This window comes from Acomys minous (assembly GCF_964271855.1).
Source record: "Acomys minous genome assembly, chromosome: 14".
NCBI classification, from domain to species: Eukaryota; Metazoa; Chordata; class Mammalia; order Rodentia; family Muridae; genus Acomys; species Acomys minous.
In genome coordinates, this window is record NC_140496.1 from 6,025,962 (window position 1) to 6,045,216 (window position 19,255).

At 52.9% G+C, this 19,255-nt stretch overlaps 3 protein-coding genes across 3 annotated transcripts in view; 2 read left to right on the forward strand and 1 right to left on the reverse strand.

Moving 5' to 3' along the window:
- Positions 1 to 1,537: 1,537 nt before the first annotated feature.
- On the forward strand, positions 1,538 to 4,878 carry PABPN1L (PABPN1 like, cytoplasmic). The gene is made up of 7 exons (XM_084756133.1): positions 1,538 to 1,862; positions 2,170 to 2,305; positions 2,602 to 2,669; positions 3,230 to 3,336; positions 3,427 to 3,514; positions 3,947 to 4,092; positions 4,652 to 4,878. The coding sequence occupies exons 1-7, from the start codon at positions 1,620 to 1,622 to the stop codon at positions 4,689 to 4,691; spliced, it is 828 nt and encodes a 275-aa protein (XP_084612259.1). The 5' UTR covers positions 1,538 to 1,619; the 3' UTR covers positions 4,692 to 4,878.
- Positions 4,879 to 8,601: 3,723 nt separating this feature from the next.
- On the reverse strand, positions 8,602 to 12,028 carry TRAPPC2L (trafficking protein particle complex subunit 2L). The gene is made up of 5 exons (XM_084755664.1): positions 11,925 to 12,028; positions 10,748 to 10,920; positions 9,937 to 10,024; positions 9,608 to 9,687; positions 8,602 to 8,795 (listed from the first exon to the last, which is right to left on the reverse strand). The coding sequence occupies exons 1-5, from the start codon at positions 11,955 to 11,957 to the stop codon at positions 8,750 to 8,752; spliced, it is 420 nt and encodes a 139-aa protein (XP_084611790.1). The 5' UTR covers positions 11,958 to 12,028; the 3' UTR covers positions 8,602 to 8,749.
- A 114-nt stretch (positions 12,029 to 12,142) lies between these two features.
- Positions 12,143 to 19,255, forward strand: part of GALNS (galactosamine (N-acetyl)-6-sulfatase) — a 35,024-nt gene continuing 27,911 nt past the window's right edge. The window contains exon 1 of the mRNA XM_084755661.1: positions 12,143 to 12,404. Within this exon, the coding sequence (XP_084611787.1) occupies positions 12,285 to 12,404 (120 nt within the window). The 5' untranslated portion in view covers positions 12,143 to 12,284. The remainder of the gene's footprint in view (positions 12,405 to 19,255) is intronic.

Sequence of the window (19,255 nt, forward strand, 5' to 3'; positions counted from 1 at the left end):
AGACTCGGGTAGGACCCCAACAGAGCTTCACAAAGAGTAAAAGACAGCAGTGGCCACTTGTCTATCCCTGTCTAGCCTGTCCTCCATGGCCAGCTTGTTCTCCGCGTAGACAGAGGACATCTACCAGGGAGGCCTAGGGAAGCAACGGGAGCAGGACTCGGGAGAGGCCAGTGGCCACTCAGCCTCTGCTTACACTACTTTACCTCAGGTCATGTGACTATGCCACACAGCCCTTCCCTTATGAGGCATGGGAGCCATAGCAGTTTTTATTACTGTTGAGTTGCTTGTGACAGGACCTCACTCTGGAGCCCAAGCTGGCCTGGAACTTGTGATCTTCCTGCCCCAGAGGCCCAAGTGGTAAGCATAGTCACCAACCGCCACATGACACATGACACAGTTCTCAGCCCCTTTGGAGACTAGAGTGAGGCCATGAGAAGTCAGGCTAGAGGCCAGAAGCCCACATTTCCTGGAGCTGCAACAAGCCACAGCCACGGCTGCCTGTCCCCTCCTCTGCCCACCCAAGGATGTGGCGGGGGATTAGGTGTCAGCCATCAAACAACACTTAAACAATGTAGCTCACTAAACCCTATCCCAGCCCAGATTCTCAGGGAGGCTCCGCTGGCTAGCCTCGGGGCTGGGTCTATGTGTGGCTATGGATCCGAGGATGTGGAGTCACCTGAAAGTCCCCATGGAAACCTCTTAGTGTCACGTTGACATGCACAGCTGGCCCCGAGGCTCAGCAGAGAAAGCTCGAGAAACACCAGCACCCATGTCTAGCCAAAAGCCAGCGATATGCTAGATGTGCCCTGCTTCCGGAAGGCCCGGGAAGAAGTCAATGGATGCAGGCTGGCAGCGGTCCTGGGAGGTGAGCTGGGAACCGCTGCACCTGCCTGCATCAGCCAAGCATCCGTCACCCGATTGGTACAGTTCAGCCTGGGCCTCCCTTGTGACAAAGGAACCAACCATCTAAATACTGCCTGAGTTTAATAGGCTCCCATCTAAAAGGTGCCCTGGGTGGGGGTGGGGGTGGGGGTTGGGTCTTTGAGAAACTCGTGGTTAGGGCAAAACATGGAACCTTGGCCTGGATGAGCGCATGTCTAAACCCTTGGCCCTCCAGCGGCCTTGCTCAAACTGACCCGGTGTATCCAGACACCCACAGTACCACCCTTCCCTGAAATCTATTCTTTCACCACTGTAAGTAGGTAACTTGACCAAGATCTGATGGTTGATTAGGGCCTATCATTTCAAAGGCGTGGTCATGACATGCGCACACCGAAGGACAGGCAGACTCTTGTGAGCTCACAGCATATAACCAAGCTGGTGTAAGTAAGGCCCACTTTGACTTATCCACCCTACTCTAAGTGTTTTAGGGGGGCAGCTGGCGAAGAGGACAGAAAGGAGACCTACAACCTTTGACCCCTCTGGTCAACAGGCAACCTTTGACCCCTCTGGTCAACAGCCTAGCCCCAGCTGGGAGGGGCTTCGTGTGTTTTAATGCTTTAGTGGAAGCAGCTGGTCACGGGGAGGATTTAAAAGTGTGGGCCAGCGGGCAGCTGCAGCTGCGGCGGTGAGCAGACCTGAAGAGCGAAGGTTCGCCCGGCCAGCCCTCCTCACATACCATGTGGCCCCTCCTAAGCAACGATCTCTTCCAGCCCCCCACCGAAGCCTGGCTCCAGACGGTCTCCACGGATCCTGAGGCCCAAGGCTGGGGGGCCTGGGGTGGGAACGAAAAGACCGCTTTGGTGCCAAAGGCTGGAAATGCAACAGAAAGGGACAAGGAAGCTGAGGAAAATGAAGATGCAGGCTTCCTGCTGTCCTTGCTGGAGCCGGAGAACCTCAGCAAGTCCCTAGTGTATCACCAGGTAGCGTCCTGTCATTCTGCTCCACGGAGGCAGGTGTGAGCCTGGGCGTGGGGTGAGGGGCCAATGCTTCAGGGCCCCTCTGGGGGCCTCTCTGACTAGGGGAGTTTGTCCTGGATGGGAGAGGTGTCAGGGCCTTCTGGGACCTGAGCTTCTAGTCCTGAACTGTGACTACAGTAAGAACAGGACGAATCTAGGTCATCTCCGGCAGCCACGGCTCTCTGCTGGGGCTGGGTGGCCACACCTGCCTTCCATTTCTAGAAGGGTCTGTAGGCCACCTATCCCAGCTTACTATGGGATGCCCCAACAGGAACTGGAGGCCATCAAGCTGAAGCTATGGGCCATGGAGCATGCTGAGGCCCTGCCAGAGCCACCCTGCGTACCGGGAAAGGCCACAGAGGAAGAGGAGGCTGAGGTCACACAGCTGCTGAGCCCTGAGGCCGTGGGTAGGAACCTGGGACCCTTGCTGACCCTGTCCCGAGATGGCAGATAGACAATTGTCCTTCTAAGCTCTTGACCACTCAGCTAAGACTCTTAAACCCCACCTGCTCTCAATGGAGAAGCACTCGGCATGGACGCTGTGTGCGGACTATTGAGGGAGCACTCTCGATCGCTCCCCGGCATCAGGCTTTGCAAATCCACAGTGTGGTGATCTTGGAAGCACGGACAACCTTCCCCGGGGTCATGAGGAATGGGCTCCTCAACAGGCCCTCCTCCTGGTCCTGGGGTTCTCTCTCTACAGGCTGCTGCTTCTCTGGGACCCCTAAGAAAAATGTGGAGGCTGACCACAGATCTGTCTATGTGGGCAATGTGAGTAGCAGAGAGGGGAAGCCGCAGCCCTCCTGTGGCGTCTGGCTCCGGTTAGGTTATTCGGCTGGACAGACGCCATCAATGGCGTCCCTGGATGGGGCTGGATGTAAGCTTGAGGAAGGAGGCTGTAGGCTTGTAAACTCAAGTGTCCCCAAGAAGGAAGGTCTGATGCTAGTCGCAGCAGAGGAAAGGCGGGCCAAACCCCACGGTGGTGAGTTGTGCCCAGTCCTTGGCCCCTCAGCTGAAGGGGAGGCCAAGCATTCTGGTTTCTCAACATGAGCTGAAATTGGGAGTCCTGTGAGATTTATTGCTTTTAGACCGGCCACACACCTGGCGTGAGCTAATACCTGGGAGACAACCAGCTGTCCATATAGGAAGCACTTGACTGTCTCTCAGCTATCAACCCTGGGAGGGAGGGGGGATAAAGGCTCAGTGCATTCCCAGCCAGGGGCCAACCAACCTTGGGGGGCCCCTCCAGCCCCTCTCTGACACATCCACCTCAGCAGGAGGTGACTGGAGAGAGTGCAACACTTATGCCCGGGTACCCTTTCTGAGGACAGGTGGACTACGGAGGGTCAGCTGCCGAGCTGGAGGCCTACTTCAGCCCCTGTGGGGAGATTCACCGGGTCACCATCCTGTGTGACAAGTTCTCTGGACACCCCAAGGGGTCAGTGTGGGGCTACAGCAGGCTGGGCAGTGTGGGTGCAGCTGGCTGCTCACTCTTTGTCTCACCACTGCCCGCTCCATCTTCCCTCAGATATGCATATATAGAGTTTGCGGCCCAGAGCTCTGTCCAGGCTGCGGTGGACATGGATGAGAGCACCTTCCGAGGCCGGGTCATCAAGGTATGTTTCCCCAGGTGTCTCCATGCACCTCTGGGCCACCACCTCCGAGCTTTGCTTGCACATTAATTCACAAATCATTCAGCAGGCTCAGAGAGGTTGGAGTGCCTGCCCCAGGATGAGTAACCACCCAGCATGGCTCTTTGGGCATCTTAGCTGGGTTGGACATTGGTCAGACGGAGAGGGTGGGGCTTGGGTGTGGGCGTGGCTTAGGGAGATGAACCAGACTCCTCTGCAGGAAGATTCTGGTCATAACCAGGTACCATGTGATCACAGCTGCATCCAAGTGAAGGCGGAGGGATAGTTTCAGCCTACATGTGTATCTCAAGGTCAGGAAACCCAAAGCCTTGGTCTCAGCCTGGGGCCTGGCTTCAGGCCACCCTGGAAGGGTGCAGAACAGTGTCTTGGACCGTGGCATGGGTTCCATCCGTGCAGGTGCTTCCCAAGAGAACCAACTTCCCAGGGATCAGCTCCACAGATCGTGGCGGGCTGAGGCGAATACACGTGGGCGGTAGGGCCCTGCCCTTCCCGCACAGTAGCTTCCATCGAAAACCTCGGTCCAGACTCCATGGACAGAGCCGGTAAGTGGGTCCAAGTGGGTGTATGAGTTTGGAGATGTGAACAGTGGGCATCCTGGATCCTGACTGATGCTGGCTATAGTCAACCTGCTCAGGGTCTTCCTAAGGAAGAACTGGTGTTCCCTCACATGAACCGTAACTGGTCAGGACACTTGGGAAGGGACTGAGGGCTCACGGTTCCTACCAGCCTGGACAGGCTGTGTGTATAACCTCCCTACCTGGTAGGGCTACTCCTTGCTGGTCACAAGGGCTCTGCAGGTGACAAGCATCCTTGCCACGGAGGGTGGGATCCACAGCAGGTCCCTCTGGCCTGAAGCATAGGCTAATGAGTCCAAGTAAGGCTGTTGCTGAGCCCAAGGGCCAGGTGTGGCAAATTCTAACCCCTGGCCTCCCTCCTCCCCTGGAGCCACCCCCCTCAAGAATGCGGGGAGCCCAAGAAGGTGCCCCCCACCACCACACAGTTCCTGAACAGCTTGGTGGTGACCTTAACCCTTGCCCTGGCGTTTTCCAACCCTATCCCCTCTGAAAACAACTACCTTTGTCCCCCACTCCCTCTCTGCAGGGGCCGTGGACGCGTCTCGCTGTGGTTTTCACCATATTGAAAGGATAGCCCGGTTTTGAAAGTGAGACCAGAAGCTGGGTCAGGAGTAAAGAGCTGTTCCCCCCCCCCCCACTTACTCCAAACTGGTCTTCAAGCCTGTCAGCCCACAAGGGCCTTTGGGAGTGCCTGTAGATCCCCAGGTCCCAGTAGAAAGGCATAAGGCAAGAAGATGCGTAGGGCAGGAGTTGGGGGGGGGGCAGGGGGGGAGGCCCAGGGCCCAGGGTAAGCTTGGATTGGCAGGCATACTCAAGTACTTTTAAAGAAAAATAATAGGCATGTGTGTTACTAGTAAAACATAAATTATTATTAAACTTGAATATATTTTAAGAGCACGTAGCAAGTCTCATTTCTTTCCCCCCCCCCCAAGACAAAGTTTCTTTGTGTTAACAGCCCTGACTGTCCTGGTCTTACTTTGTAGACCAGGCTGGCCTCAAACTCACAGAGATCCACCTGCCTCCACCTCCCAAGTGCTGGGATTAAGGGCCTGTGCCATCATAACTGGCTAACAAGCCTCGTTTCTTTTTGTTTGTATTTTGGTTTTTTTTGTTTGTTTGTTTTGTTTGTTTTTCAAGACAGGGTTTCTCTGTGTAGCCTTTGCTTTCCTGAACTCACTTTGTAGACCAGGCTGACCTCGAACTCACAGTGATCTGCCTGCTTCTGCCTCCCAAGTGCTGGGATTAAAGGCGCCACTACCCCCCAGGTAAGTCTCATTTCTTGATTCTCCCTCACACAGGATTACACTGCACCGTTCTCCATGGGACTCCACAGACAGGGTGGTAATGGGATGTGGGTTCTGGCTCTGTCTTACAACTCAACAAAACGGGAGCAGGTCTGCCTTTCTGCCCCAAGTTGGCTCTCTAGACATACCAGGACTTGACCTCCATCCTGCCCTGGAAGGTATCTGAACTTGTCAATTCAACAAACAGAAATGAGGGGGCTGGAAAGATGGCTAGACGTTAAGAGCACTGGCTGCTCTCCCAGAGGTCCTGAGTTCAATTCCTAGAAACCACATGGTGGCTCACAACCATCTATAATGAGATCTGGTGCCCTCTTCTGGCCTGCAGGTGTACATGCATGCAGAACACTATACATAACAAATTTGTTTTTGTTTTTGTTTTTCGAGACAGAGTTTCTCTGTGTAGCCTTGGCTGTCTTGGACTAGCTTTGTGGACCAGGCTGGCCTCGAACTCACAGCGATCCACCTGCCTCTGCCTCTGGAGTGCTGGGATTAAAGGCGTGCGCCACCACGCCCAGCAATAAATAAATCTTAAAAAAAAAAAAACTGAGATGGGCAGTAGTGGTGCATGCCTTTAACCCCAGCACTCAGGGATATACAATAAGACTTAACAGGCTGGAGAGATGGCACTGGCTGTTCTTCCAAAGGATCCGAGTTCAATGCTCAGCACCCACATGGCAGCTCACAGCTGTCTCTAATTCCAGTTCCAACGGATCTGACACCCTCACACCAATACACATAAAATAAACTTTAAAAACATTTTTAAGCCGGATGTGGTGGTGCACACCTTTAATCCCAGCACTCAGAAGGCAGAGGCAGGTGGATCACTTTGAATTCGAGGCCAGCCTGGTCTACAAAGTGAGTCTAGGACAGCCAAGGCTACACAGAGAACCCCTGTTTCAAAAAAACAAACAAATAAATAAATAAAAACATTTTAAAAAATAACTCCAGAGCCGGGCCTACTGAGAGGCAGAGGCAGGTGGATCTGAATTTAAGGTCAGCCTGGTCTATAGGGTGAGTTCCAGGACAGCCAGGGGTATACAGTTAAGACCCTGCCTCAAAACAAACAAACTCCGGGAGTAGCCCAGACTTCCCAGTGGACCACAAATCCAACAGTGGCTGAGGCATGAGACAAAGATGTGAAGAGAGGCAGAGCCTGAGGTGAGGTAAGGCAGAGGTTGGAGTTGCCGTAGCCCCAGGAGCTGGCGAGGATCTAGAGTCGATTCTCTCTGGGTCTGCAGGAAGTAGTGCTCCCTCCAGCCACTGTGTTACAGGCAAGTCCCTTTGTGGTACCCTTAGGGTGGCCCCATGAGCCTGGACAGCCTCATTTTCCTCTGGAAGTGATTGGGTCTGTCCTGACCAGCCAGGAACGAGTGCCACCTAGTGGGCAAATGGTGAACAGCAAGTCAGCCCTAGGGTGGCTTGAGAGGGACTCCCCCTGGCCCGGGTCTCCTGGCAGGATATTTGCTCCTTTCCCTGAACCTTGGACACCTCCCCACCAGGGATGGCCTTGCTCTTGGCATCATTGCTGTCACCTCAGCTCAGTAGCTCCTGGTCCTTTCCTGGTATACACAGCAAGTTCTTTTCTTGGGAAGGGCCCAGGAGACCTTCCTTTCTCATGGACCCAGGGCTGTCTGGGCCGAGGACAGCAGGCTGGGGCACCTACACAGTAGTGAGAAGCCTACTGCTGCTGCAGCCCAGCCAGTGTCAGACCTTGGCCTTCCTCTCCCACAGTATAGGGCGACCCTGGGTCTGTAGGACAGTACCAGGAAGTGCCCACCATTACGCTCAAGTTCCAGGCAAGAAGAGAGCACAAAGTCTTGAGTGCTCTAAGCTCAGCTGGACCTACTCCTAAAGGATGTCTCCTGCAGGCTTCTCTTTGAACCACGCTTTCACGCCTCAACTGCCTGCCCTGGTGTGAAGGGGAGGAGAACAAATGGCTCTTAGCCAAGTTTCTCCAGCAAACCTAAGGCTCTGTCTGTAAGGCGGGAAAGGGGGAGCACTGGGGAACAAGATGGTAGGGTGACCTCCCTTAAAAACTCAAGATCCCCCATCCCACCTCCCTGCTGTTCCTTCCATCCTTTGCCAAGCCCTTTAACCCAAGCGTATCTGGGCTCCGTGTCAGCCGGCGGCCTGGTGAGCTTCTCAGCCCAACTTCACCTGCCGCTACATTGATCAGGTGGACGGTCTGGCTTCTTCCTGTACTCTGCAAGGACCCTGCGCTCTTGGACAAGTCACAGCTTGCTGGGGCCCAGCACGAGACAACTCTTCAGGAAAAGGGGAGATCCTTGCTGATGAATTGGGAGAAGCCGGAGACTCTGAAGACAGCACGGAGCAGCGACATCTGAAGGGGACTCAGACCGGGCAGGTCCTCTAGGCCTCAGCAATCTCCCAGGACACCACTACTCAGCCACACTGTCCAGTGGCACAGAGAAGCCGCTTCAGTCACCACCTCCACCCAGCCACAGGGCTTCTTTTTTTTTAAAATTATTTATTTATGTACTGTATATGAGAGCTTCCATCTGCAGAAGAGGGCATCAGACCACATTATAAATGGTTATGAGTCACCATGTGGTTGCTGGGAATCGAACTCAGGACCTCTGGAAAAGCAGGTGGTACTTATAACCACTGAGCCATCTCTCCAGCCAGGCCACAGGACTTTGATCTGAGGAGAGCCTGGTTTGTCCTGGGGGGTGGAGGGCGCACAGCCTAGGAGCAGCATTGGGGACCTGCTGACCTCCATGCTCACTGACAGGAAAGGGCCCTGGAGTTTCTCGTCTGGCACATGGGACACAGCGGCTGCTTCAGTGCTGTGCTCCATGAGGCGTCACAGGTTTTAGCGCCTCCTGAGGCTAGGGTTGGGCACAAGCGCTGCGCCAAATGCTAGCAATGAATGGTAGGTCCAGAGTGTTGAGGTCCCTTGCCCAGGAAGGAAGGGATGTGGCTATTGGCCTTGGGTTGCCCCCATCCTCTGGAGCTGGCTCTAAGCTCCCCATACCCTGTATCCTTCTGGACCACCCATCTACTCAGACAACGGAAGCCCACAGCCTCCTGTGCTCCGTGTCCTCCTTCACGGGTTATAGTCACAGCTCGCGCAATGCTCCCAAGTCTCTGAGACCGACGAGCAGGTCCTGAGCTGAGGCCTCTCTGCTGACACAGAAGGACAAAGTAGAACTCATCTTGTGAGGCCTTTAGTAGAAAGGCACAGGGTACACAGCCCTGCCCACAGGTTACACTCAGGGAGGGGAAGGGGAGTAAATAATCATCGTCCTGCAGGGGTGAACACAAGCTTCTCTTCCGGGTCACTGGGGCAGAGGTCCCGCTCAGCAGACCTGGATCATCATCGAAGTTACCATGTTATCGAAAGCCCTGAGAAGAGAATCCAGGGTTAGAGCAGGACAGGCTGGGGCCCTGCCCTCTGCTGGCAGAGTCTGGCACTGCCCCACCAGGTCCTCAGGACTCTGGGGCTTTTCTAGGGTCCTGGGAAGCAGAGTGCACACACACACCCCCCATCGGGCTGTGACACCCACCTCCTGACTCTACAGTTCCTGCACAGCCCCCACAGGCCTACCCTTCCATAGATTTTCCCCAGAATGCCTCCGAGGGTGTAGGCAGGGGTAAGCAGTGAGCCTCATGAGCGGGCAGGGCTATCTTTGCCCTGCACAGCTTAGGATCTAGGTGGACCCAAATATTTAATGTCTCAGCCAAAGAGCCTAGCTTGAGCCACCTGTCAACAGAAAGGAGCTCCTTGGGAACCGTCCTAAAAGAAGAGAATTCTGGCAGGTGGTTTGTAGCGCCTACATATGAAGTCCACACCTCCTGATGAAGCCCTGTATGAGGTCCAGCCAGCTGGAGGGGAGACACCCACCCCCAGCAGAAAAGACCAAGCTACACCAGGAGGATGCTGCCTCCATAAAGGCTACGGCCACAGCGTGAGCCCTTGCTGAGCCTTCTAAAGGTCCTCAGGTACCCACAGACACACCTGGGAGACCAGATGGGCAAGCCCTGGCCCAGTCTGCCTATGCACACTAAAGCTCTCTGTCAGCGCTGATTTAGAAAAGTGGTGCTGGCTGCTTTGAAACCGTGGCCTTAGGACGGTACCCGTGGCTACTTTACTTTCCTAATGACCATCCTGTCAACAGCAGGCCTCCCCCACAGAGACACACGGGCGCAGGCCCCACCTCGACTGGATGCGGTCTCCAGGGTTATAGAAGGGGTTGCACATCACGTCGGTGTAGGAGTTATGCAGCTTTCGAAACATCTGAGAGAACAAAAAGCAGTTTAAACGAGCACATGCATGGTGCTGCTGCAGACTTTTGCATTCCAAGCGAGGAAAGGGAAGCGGCAAACACCCACCCCAAACCCTACACACACACACACACACACACATACACTTACACACACATACACTTACACAAACTTATATACACACTCACATACACACACTTCCACATACACAAACACACTCTCTCACACACACATATACACACTTATACACACACACACTTACACTGCGGATCTCGTTGTCTCGAAGGGCTGTGTTGGAGGAATCCACCACCATGACAAACTTCACCTTGGAGTTGGTCACATAACCGTATCTTCACTGCTGGTTAAGGAACATGCTTTGGCCCAGGGGCCGCATGGCTGCGTATGGCACACGCAGCATCACAATCAAGGGCCTGCAAGCCCAGAGAACTTCATGAACCCTCACCTCAGAGATGCCTAAGACCTGGTCTCTAAGGAGGCGCCGGGGCTGGGGTGGCTATGCAGCAACCACGCAGTTGCACCCCTGAACTGGGCACAGCTCAGCCTCTTTCTGAACTGATACTGGGCCTGGGATGTTAACTGCAAAACCTAACTTTTGCCATCAGAGTGTTAATGCAGTGAGTCCTGCGTCAGTGCCACCATGGACAGGCTACGCAAATGTCCTTGGATTCTATGGTCTTAATAACTTGTCCAAGCCAGGCGGTGGTGGCGCACGCCTTTAATCCCAGCACTCGGGAGGCAGAGGCAGGGGATCGCTGTGAGTTCGAGGCCAGCCTGGTCTACAAAGCGAGTCCAGGACAGTCAAGGCTACACAGAAAAACCCTGTCTTGGAAAAAAAAAACTTGTCCAAAGGAATGGCCAAGAGTTCACAGTGCCACGTAAACTGACAACAATATCACGAAACAATTAGCCAATTATGGGGGAAAAACTGTCTAGAGGCCTTTGTTAGCTTCCGGCCAGCTGCCTGCCTGAGCAGCTGAAACCCCTTACAATTCTTCTCTTGCAGTGTTTCCTCCCCTCCCCCACTGGGTGAGTGGAAGCGTGCGGATGGATACACCTTGTAGTCCTCAGTTGGGTAGAGCAGCCCCAGGTAGAGCTCCCTCTGGTCCACCAGTGCTTTGCCCATGGCCGAGATTTTCTCATCGACCACGTCCAGGGATGTGTGCACCATGTAGTGGAACTTGAGCTCACTCTCTGTGGGAGCGCTCCGGATGTACAGAGGGTAATTCTGCAGGAAGAGACGATGACCCACCTAGTGAATTCCAGCTCCCAAGGCAATGCCAAAGCACTCCCATGGCGTGCTCGACTCCTAGTCTCTGAAACCCACTGCTTAACGCACTGTGGCACACACTGCCTTCAGGGGCATAACCTAACCTAATGAGGGCTGTGTGCCATCTGCAGAGTGAACAGAGATACACCTGGGTGGCATAGCACTTGCTTGACATGCACCACGGGCCCTACATTCAATCCTCAATACAAAAAAAAAGGGGGGGGGAGGGCTGGAGAGATAGCTCAGAGGTTAAGGGCACTGACTGTTCTTGCAGAGGTCATGAGTTCAATTCCCAGCAACCTCATGGTGGCTCACAACCATCTACCTAATGATCTGATGCCCTGGCCTGCAGGTGTGCATGCAGGCAGAGTGCTGTATACATAATTAAAAAATAAATATTTTTAAAAAGAAAAAGATATTGGAGCCGGGCAATGGTAGCGCATGTCTTTAATCCCAGCACTTGGGGGGGGGGGGGAGGCTGTCTGTCGGTTTGCAGGCCTTACAGCGGTTGGAGTAGAAGGATGCAAGTGACATGAAGGGGACTATCCTAACGCAAAGAGGAGCGCTTGGATTCTACTAGGCAGACTCGCGACGCAGCCTGTATTTAAATCGCATCGGCTAGACAGCTAGGGGACGGTCCGGAAGGCGGGGCAGAAAGCCCGGACGCGGAAGGCGGCTGAGGCTGTGAAAAGAAGCTCGAGTAGCGCTAAGGGTGGAAGGCTGCAGCGGCCAGCGAAGCTTCCAGATGTGTCTCAGAACCCGGAGGCCGCGGCCGGCAAGCTGGCGGCGGATAGCTGGCAGCTGGCAGCGAGAAGAGGCAGAGGGATCCTGATCACAGGCTCGAATGAGGCTTGGGAGCTCAGAGTTGAGAAGATCGAGGGCATGGCTGGAAGGATGCCCGCCCGCCGCTCGCCGCTCACCGCCCGCCGCCCGCCGCCCGCCGCCCGCAGCCTCACACGCACCTCCTTGGCGATCACCGCGATGCACACCGCCATATTGGCAGGTCGTGCGCCGCATCATGTGACCCGAAGTGGTGGCAAGCCCCGCCCACTCCCCCCCCACCTTCCGCTGTCGCTCAGACCCCGCCTCTCCCTGTCGTGGCCCCGCCCTGCCCCCCAGGTCCGGCCTTGATCCCGCCCCGACGCCCTTTCCCGTAAGGCCGAGCCCTCTGTCACTCAGACGGCCTAAGCCCCACCTCTCCCTCTTCTTCTCTCCCGCCCCTCCTCTCCTCATTCAGTCACTAGGGCCTGTTCTGCAATCCACCAGGAACCGCCCGCGGGCTTGGGACTGGGTCTCGGCACTGCAGCGGGAGCTCGGTTGCCATGGCGACATATGCCACAGCAATCCGGGGCCAGCAGCTGCTGCTGGTACTGAGTGTTCTAGGACTCTTGGCCAAAGGTGCGCCGCAACCCCCCAACATAGTGCTGCTGCTCATGGACGATGTAAGTGGGGCCGCGCTGCGGGAGGGACAAGGAAGACACAGGGCAGCCAGGAGGCGAGTGAGGGGTGACCCGAGGGAGCCCCAGACCCTGGTGTCACGTCTCTCTTACTGTTTCCGCAGCCGGGAGTGGGGGGTGGGAGGGGATGGTGTGTGGTGTTCAAGGTGGCTCTTCTCCCCCAATTCTCCCCGCCCACGAGGTGGAAGTGGCCAATCCTCTGCCCCCTTATAAGGTGGCCTTGTCTCTGTGCCCACCACCAGCCTGGGCCTCTGGGGAACTCTCACCAAAGTCAGGTATGGAAGAGCTAAAAGTAGTAATGTCACCTGAGGGAGCAGGTGTCCAGCCTGTGGTCATCTATAAACTAAGCCCTGGGGCAGATCTGCCTCAGAGTCCCTATCTGAGGACTCTGTCTCCCTGAAATGAAAGCTTAGAAATCAGGCACCGAGACCATTGGGTCAGATAGAACTATCCAGACTGGACTGGCCCCCTGTCTTCCACAGAGGCCCCACCACAGCCCCAGACACATACTACAGAGTGGCACCTGTCAGCTATTGTTAGAACCAGAACCAGAGTCACATCCAGTTCAGGATGATTTGGAATAGTGGGCACCGCAGAGGCCAACCCAGTCCTGTGCAGACCGACATGTAACTCCTTAAAAAAGTGTCCATTAGACTGGAGGTGCTATGCGTGTAAAATAAGTTGGATTTTAGAGACTCGGTAGGAGAAAAAGAAAGTAAACATCTCACTTGGTAATGATTAGGTTAGTGGTTCTTTATTATGAAGAAAAATATATACCTAAAAAGGCCTCACATAGCCGGGTGTGATGGCACATGCCTTTAATCCCAGCACTTGGAGGCAGAGGCAGGCGGATCGCTGTGAGTTCGAGGCCAGCCTGGTCTACAAAGCAAGTCCAGAACAGCCAAGGCTACACAGAGAAACCCTGTTTTGAAAACAAACAAACAAAACAAAACAAAAAAAGGTCTCACATAAATCCCACTACCCAGAAGCCACTTCAGAAACCCCTTTCCAACTTCCCCTTCTACGTGGACAATGACTGTTCACCCACTGGCTGCCCAGGTCCTCTGGCTCCTGTCCTGGTGGCTGATAGCAGCCTTTGCACAGTAATAAGCTGTAGCAAAGCTACGTACCCTACACACAGTGCCTTTCAGTAGTAAGTTATTTTAGAACCAGATTGTTCTGGCTTGGTTTGTTGGCTTCTTGGTTTGTTTTCCAGAAGTACTGACTACAGATGCTTGTCTGTCAGTTTTCTGCTCTTCTCCTTTCTAAATGACAGCCTGCAAGGAGAGGCCTTCTCTGACACTCCGTTAGCCTACTGAAGACTGTTGGGATAATAGACTTTGGGTAGCTGGGTTATGTTAGCCTTCATGTTGCCTCCTTGCTTTGATTTTTGTTTTGTTTGTTTGTTCGCTTGCTTTTTGAGACAGGGTCTTGCTATGTAGCACTGGCTGCCCTAAAACTCACTCGGTAGCCCAAGTTGGCCTCAAACTGAAGCTTGAGACCCCAGTGCTGGGACTACATGCATGTGCCACCACAGCTAGAGACCTCATGACTTTTTCTTCCTTTTTGTTTTTTTAAAGATTTATTTATTATGTATACAGTATGCATCAGATCACATTATAGATAGTTGTGAGCCAAAATGTGGTTGCTGGGAATTGAACTCAGGACCCCTGGAAGAGCAGTCAGTGCTCCTAACCGCTGAGCCGTCTCTCCAGGCCCCCTCATGACTTTTTCTAGTGTGGTGACTAGACAGTATCAAGCCACATGTCAGGCTCACAGTGCATTTGCAGCCCCAGGTGAGAGTGTTGGATAATGGGATGTGACTAGCGACAGATCACTTTACCTGAAGGTGGTTGGCGAGGAACCCCCACCACCTGCCTCCTGGATGCCCTGGGGCCGTGGCAGGAGGACCAGGGGTTCTTTAGAGCTGAATCCCAGAACATTGGGTCTTGTCGTGGAGAGACTTTTCATACAAATAACTGAAAAAAGAACTCAACTTCAGCCTAACTGGGAGTCCCTGGCTTTACCAACTAGACACCTAGGTCACTCTGGCTTAACGTAGGGAGGTTCCACACTTCCTCTTTCATAGGACTGCTTGCTTTCTGTAAACTGGCCCTGGGGGCCCCATGACAGCCTCATGACTCACCTACCCTGCCATCAGCAATCCCGATGGAACACTAGCTTTGGCTGACTTGGACCCACTTCCAAGCCAAGCATAAGGGGAGAAGAATACGCTGGACTGCCCAACAGGGAAGCTGAGCCCATGTCTGGAAAGGACACCCTGCGTGGGGAGGCCTCCTGGGTTCATACTTGACCTACTCCAGGGCGCCTGTGCCAAAAGAGGCAGGGACACCTGAAGATGAGAAAAGTAATAAGATGCCCCCTAGGTAGCAAATAAGAAGGTCCAGCCTCAACAGTCAGGGGCCTCCATACTAGTCCCTTCTCAGCAAGCTCCTCCCTTTGGCCTTCAAGGGCTGCCTTTGCCAGACTGGTCCTGTCTGAATCTGCACAGGTACTTATATGTGTCTGGCTCACCCAGGACGTCGTGGTGTAGCTTTTTTTTTTTTCTGATACTTTGTGTGGGTTCTTCTGGTAACTGTTTCCCAACAATGGCCTCTCTGGCTCAACTCTGCTTCTCCTGGACCTTACTCCTTCTCTGATTCCACCCTTTCCAGTGGCGCAGTCAGTCTTTCTTCCGTTTTTCTGATTACCAGGCTTCTCTAATTCCACCTGCATTTTTTCCCCAGTTGCTCAGCCAGTGTTTTATAAACAAAATAGCCCAAAATGAGGGGAGGAAACTGCACTAAAAACAGGGCAAGGCATGTCCCTACAACAGCCTCAGCAAACACCCTGTCAGCTTTTTTGAAACAAAGTATCATTCCTCCTTTTCCAGCGGAGTCAAGCCTCCCATTCTCTTTTGTTTGCTTGGTTGATTTGGTTTGGTTTTTTGAGACAGAGTTTCTCTGTGTAGCCTTGGCTGTCCTGGACTCGCTTTGTAGAGCAGGCTGTCTTGGAACTCACAATGATCCGCCTACCTCTGTCTCCCGAGTGCTGGGATTAAAGGCACGGGCTACCACGAGAGGCCTCATTCTGTCTTTTAATGTTTCTTTTTCCTACAAATAGCCTGCCCCAGTTGCCAAGTGTAGCTTTTCTTTTTCTTATTTTTTTTTTTCAAGATAGGGTTTCTCTGTGTAGCCTTGGCTGTCCTGGACTCACTTTGTAGACCAGGCTGGCCTCGAACTCACAGAGATCCACCTGCCTCTGCCTCCCAAATTATAGGATTAAAGGCGTGGGCCACCCCACCCCCACCCCCACCTTCCGGCTAGCTTTTCTTTTTCTTTTAGCTACTTTGTGTGGGATCTTCTCCACTCTCCTAACAGTGTGTTCTCCGGCTCAACTCAGCTTCTCCTGGCTCAACTGCCTTCTCTTATTTTCCGCTCCCCTCTGTTCAGTCTCTTCTCTAGCTGGACTCAATCTTCTTTCTTCCTGCACCAACTGTCTTCTCTGACCCTGCTCTCTTACCCTGCTCTCTGACTCTGCTCCAATCCTACTCCTCTGTCTCCCCGACCCTACTCTTCTGTCAGCTGGACTCTACACCTCTCTCTCAGCCTCTGCTAGCTTTTTTTTTGGGGGGGGGGGAGCAGGGGCTGTTTTGAAACAGGGTTTCTCTGTGTAACAGAAGCCTGTCCTAGACTCACTCTGTACAGCAGGCTGACCTCAAACTCGCAAAGATCCACCTGCCTCTGCCTCCCGAGTGCTGAGATTTAAGGCGTGCGCCACCATACCTGGCTCTCTGCTGGCTTTTTATATCCTCTCCTGTTCCCAAAAGTCCAAGAGACAATTGACTCTAAAGTTCACAGGGTCAAGCAGGTCTAATGACTAAGCCTTCCCAAAGAGTCAGGTGACTAGCCAGTGGGGATCCTTTAAAGGGCCAGGCACATAAAAGAAATCACACTACAACGTGGCTCCCAGCTCCAGGCTTGGCACTGTCTGACTGTTTAAGATAGTCTCTAGTGGGGGCTGGAGAGATGGCTCAGTGGTTAAGAGCACTGCCTGCTCTTCCAAAGGACCTGGGTTCGATTCCTAGCACTCACATGGCAGCTCACAACTGTCTGTAATGCCAAGATCTGACACCCTCACACCAATGCACATAAGTTAAAATTAAATTAAAAATTAAAAAAAAATAGTCTCTAGCTTAAATTCTTCAGGGACTGCCACTGACTTTGGGCTGGTTGACCATGGTCCTCCCCTGCCCCAATCATATCATGAGTGTCCAAGGAGCATGTACTAGCTAAGTCCCTTTCCCTGAGAGGCTAGCGTTATAGAATGTGGGGAGCAGCATGGTCTGTGGCTGGTTGTTCCTCAAAGTATACTCAGATCTGCCTGTCTCTGCCCCAGAAGTGCTGAGATTAAAGGGAAGGGTTGTGCCACCACTGCCCTTGTGCTTAATGAGATAAAATTCACAGAATATCTCTCTTATGCTGTGGGTTTCATAGGTTGATTGATTTTTTTTCTTTTTCTTTTTTGAGACAAGGTTTTTCTGTGTAGCCTTGGCTGTCCTGGACTTGCCTTTTAGACCAGGTGTTACAGTAAAAATGTATCCGTTCAGCCTATGGTAGCTAAGTAAAGACACAGAGTCTGAAGCCTACTTTAAAGCCACCAGCACAATGCGCCTGGCAGAATCTAAACTGATGCAAATCTATTCCTAAACTATGGCAAACACACTGCACTAAACAGATATGTAACAATCCGGCAATACCCCAGGCATATGCCACTAAGATGCTTGTCCGGCCATTCTCCCCTTAGTCCTCTCTGTCAACCTCTCTCCTCAACTGCCAGACTCCTCATTCTTCCTCCCCAGGTTCTGCCTTCCTATTCCTCCTTCTGCCCAGCTCATTGGCTAAACAGCACTTTATTGACAGTTCCTACATCCATTCACAATACCTCCACAACCATGCTGGCCTGGGACTCACAGCAGCTCACCTGCCTCTGCCTCCCTAGTGCTGGGATTAAAAGAGTATGCCACCACACCTGCTATAGGTTGATTTCTTCCTGTCTTTCTGTCTTTCTTTCTTTTTTGGGGGGGGGTTTGTTTGTTTGTTTGAGACAGGGTTTCTCTGTGTAGCCTCGGCTGTCCTGGACTCGCTCTGTAGTCCAGGCTGGCCTCGAACTCACAGAGATTGCCTGCCTCTGCCTCCCAGTTGCTGGGATTACAGGATGCGCCACCACGCCCTGCTGTAGGTTGATTTCTTAACTCCTGATAGCTGAAGGGTGGAAGGCAGCATGCTTCTCTTCACAGAAAGAGCTGAGGTCATAAGGAATAGGTTAGACAAGGAGTAGAACATGCAGCTGGCCTGCTGTCCTCAGGAAGGCTATTATGGGATGTTGCCTTCAGTGGGCACTGGAACCTGGGTATCTCCACCCTGGGAAGAGTGGTTTCCTGTACCTAAGCTGCACTTATAGGTGTCTTGTTTTATGTGGAACACCATCTGCCCCTTTCCACCATGATCTCGCTCTGGTTTCTCCGGGACTCCGTGACTTCTCAGCCCATGTGATATCTATGGTAAGAAGTTAAATAAGGAATCCAGAACATGGAGTAAGAGATAGGTAGAGTTTATCACAAACCTATAAGCTGCTGTTCCCAATGTGAGAGTTGAGAATGGCCACAGGGACCACCGTAGAGCAGAACATACTCAAAGAACGAGAGTGGACAGTAGCCAAAAGGACACTGCAGAGCAAAGTCCTCGTGGTCATCGGAGGTGGATATGGCTGAAAATCGGGGCAGGTTCGCTGGCCTGGTGCCTGCGTTGTCTTTCTACACAGCCATCCCCAACATGGGCAGCTGAACAGAGCACAGAAGGACAAACACAACCCAAGTTTATAGTAAGTTTTAGTTCAAGCCAGACGCGGTGACACACACCCGTAATCCCAGCACTCGGGAGGCAGAGGCAGCCAGCCTGGTCTACAGAGTGAGTTCCAGGACAGCCAGGGCTACACACAGAACCCCTGTCAAAAGAAAGAAAAGAAAAGAAAAGAAAGAGAGAGAGAGAGAGAGGGAGGGAGAGAGAGAAAAGAAAGTCTCCATTCCAACTAGATAGCACTCCTCCAGACATGTCCAACCTGCAGCCACATTCAGCAAAGATAGCAAAGACATAAGTTTTGTCCAACCCAAGAATTGTAAGCTTACTTAAAATATAATGTAGTGATTTTTTAAAAACTGATTACAGTTCTCAAACATGAACTTTGCAAAAGACAACTTATCACAAAGACAAAAACTGTTCATGCCTAGATCTATTAATGTCATGACTCCACCAGGGTCATAAATACAACTCTGGTCACATTCTAAGAACCAGTGATCAGTCCCACAATTCCGGGTTTTGAGGTTTTGCAAGCTGATTATGAGGTGAGCATCCATCCCCAATAACTTCCGAGCCTGCTAATATCCAAGTAGTTATCTAATGCCCCTGTGTATCCATGTATCTTGGCATGTGCCAAGCCCAAGGTGCCTTTATGACCAGCCTAAAGGGAGAACTCTGCATGCTAAGCCTTTCCCGAGCTCCCTGGTTGATTCCATCCACACGTGCTACCCAAACCCGGCCTTGGGGGAAGCAGGCTTGTAGCACACAGGCTTGGGGACAGGACTCTGGAAGCTGGCTGGCCTAGACCTCCCAATACCACCCTATGCATCCTCACACTTGCCTGGTTTTCTGCTTGCCATCTCTTCACTGCAACAAGAGCCATGGCTGGAGTTGACTGCATGTCCTTCCTCCAGTGAGAGCTTTCCACCATTGGCCCAAAGCACAGTTCACATCTCACAGGGAGTAAGTTTATTCTGA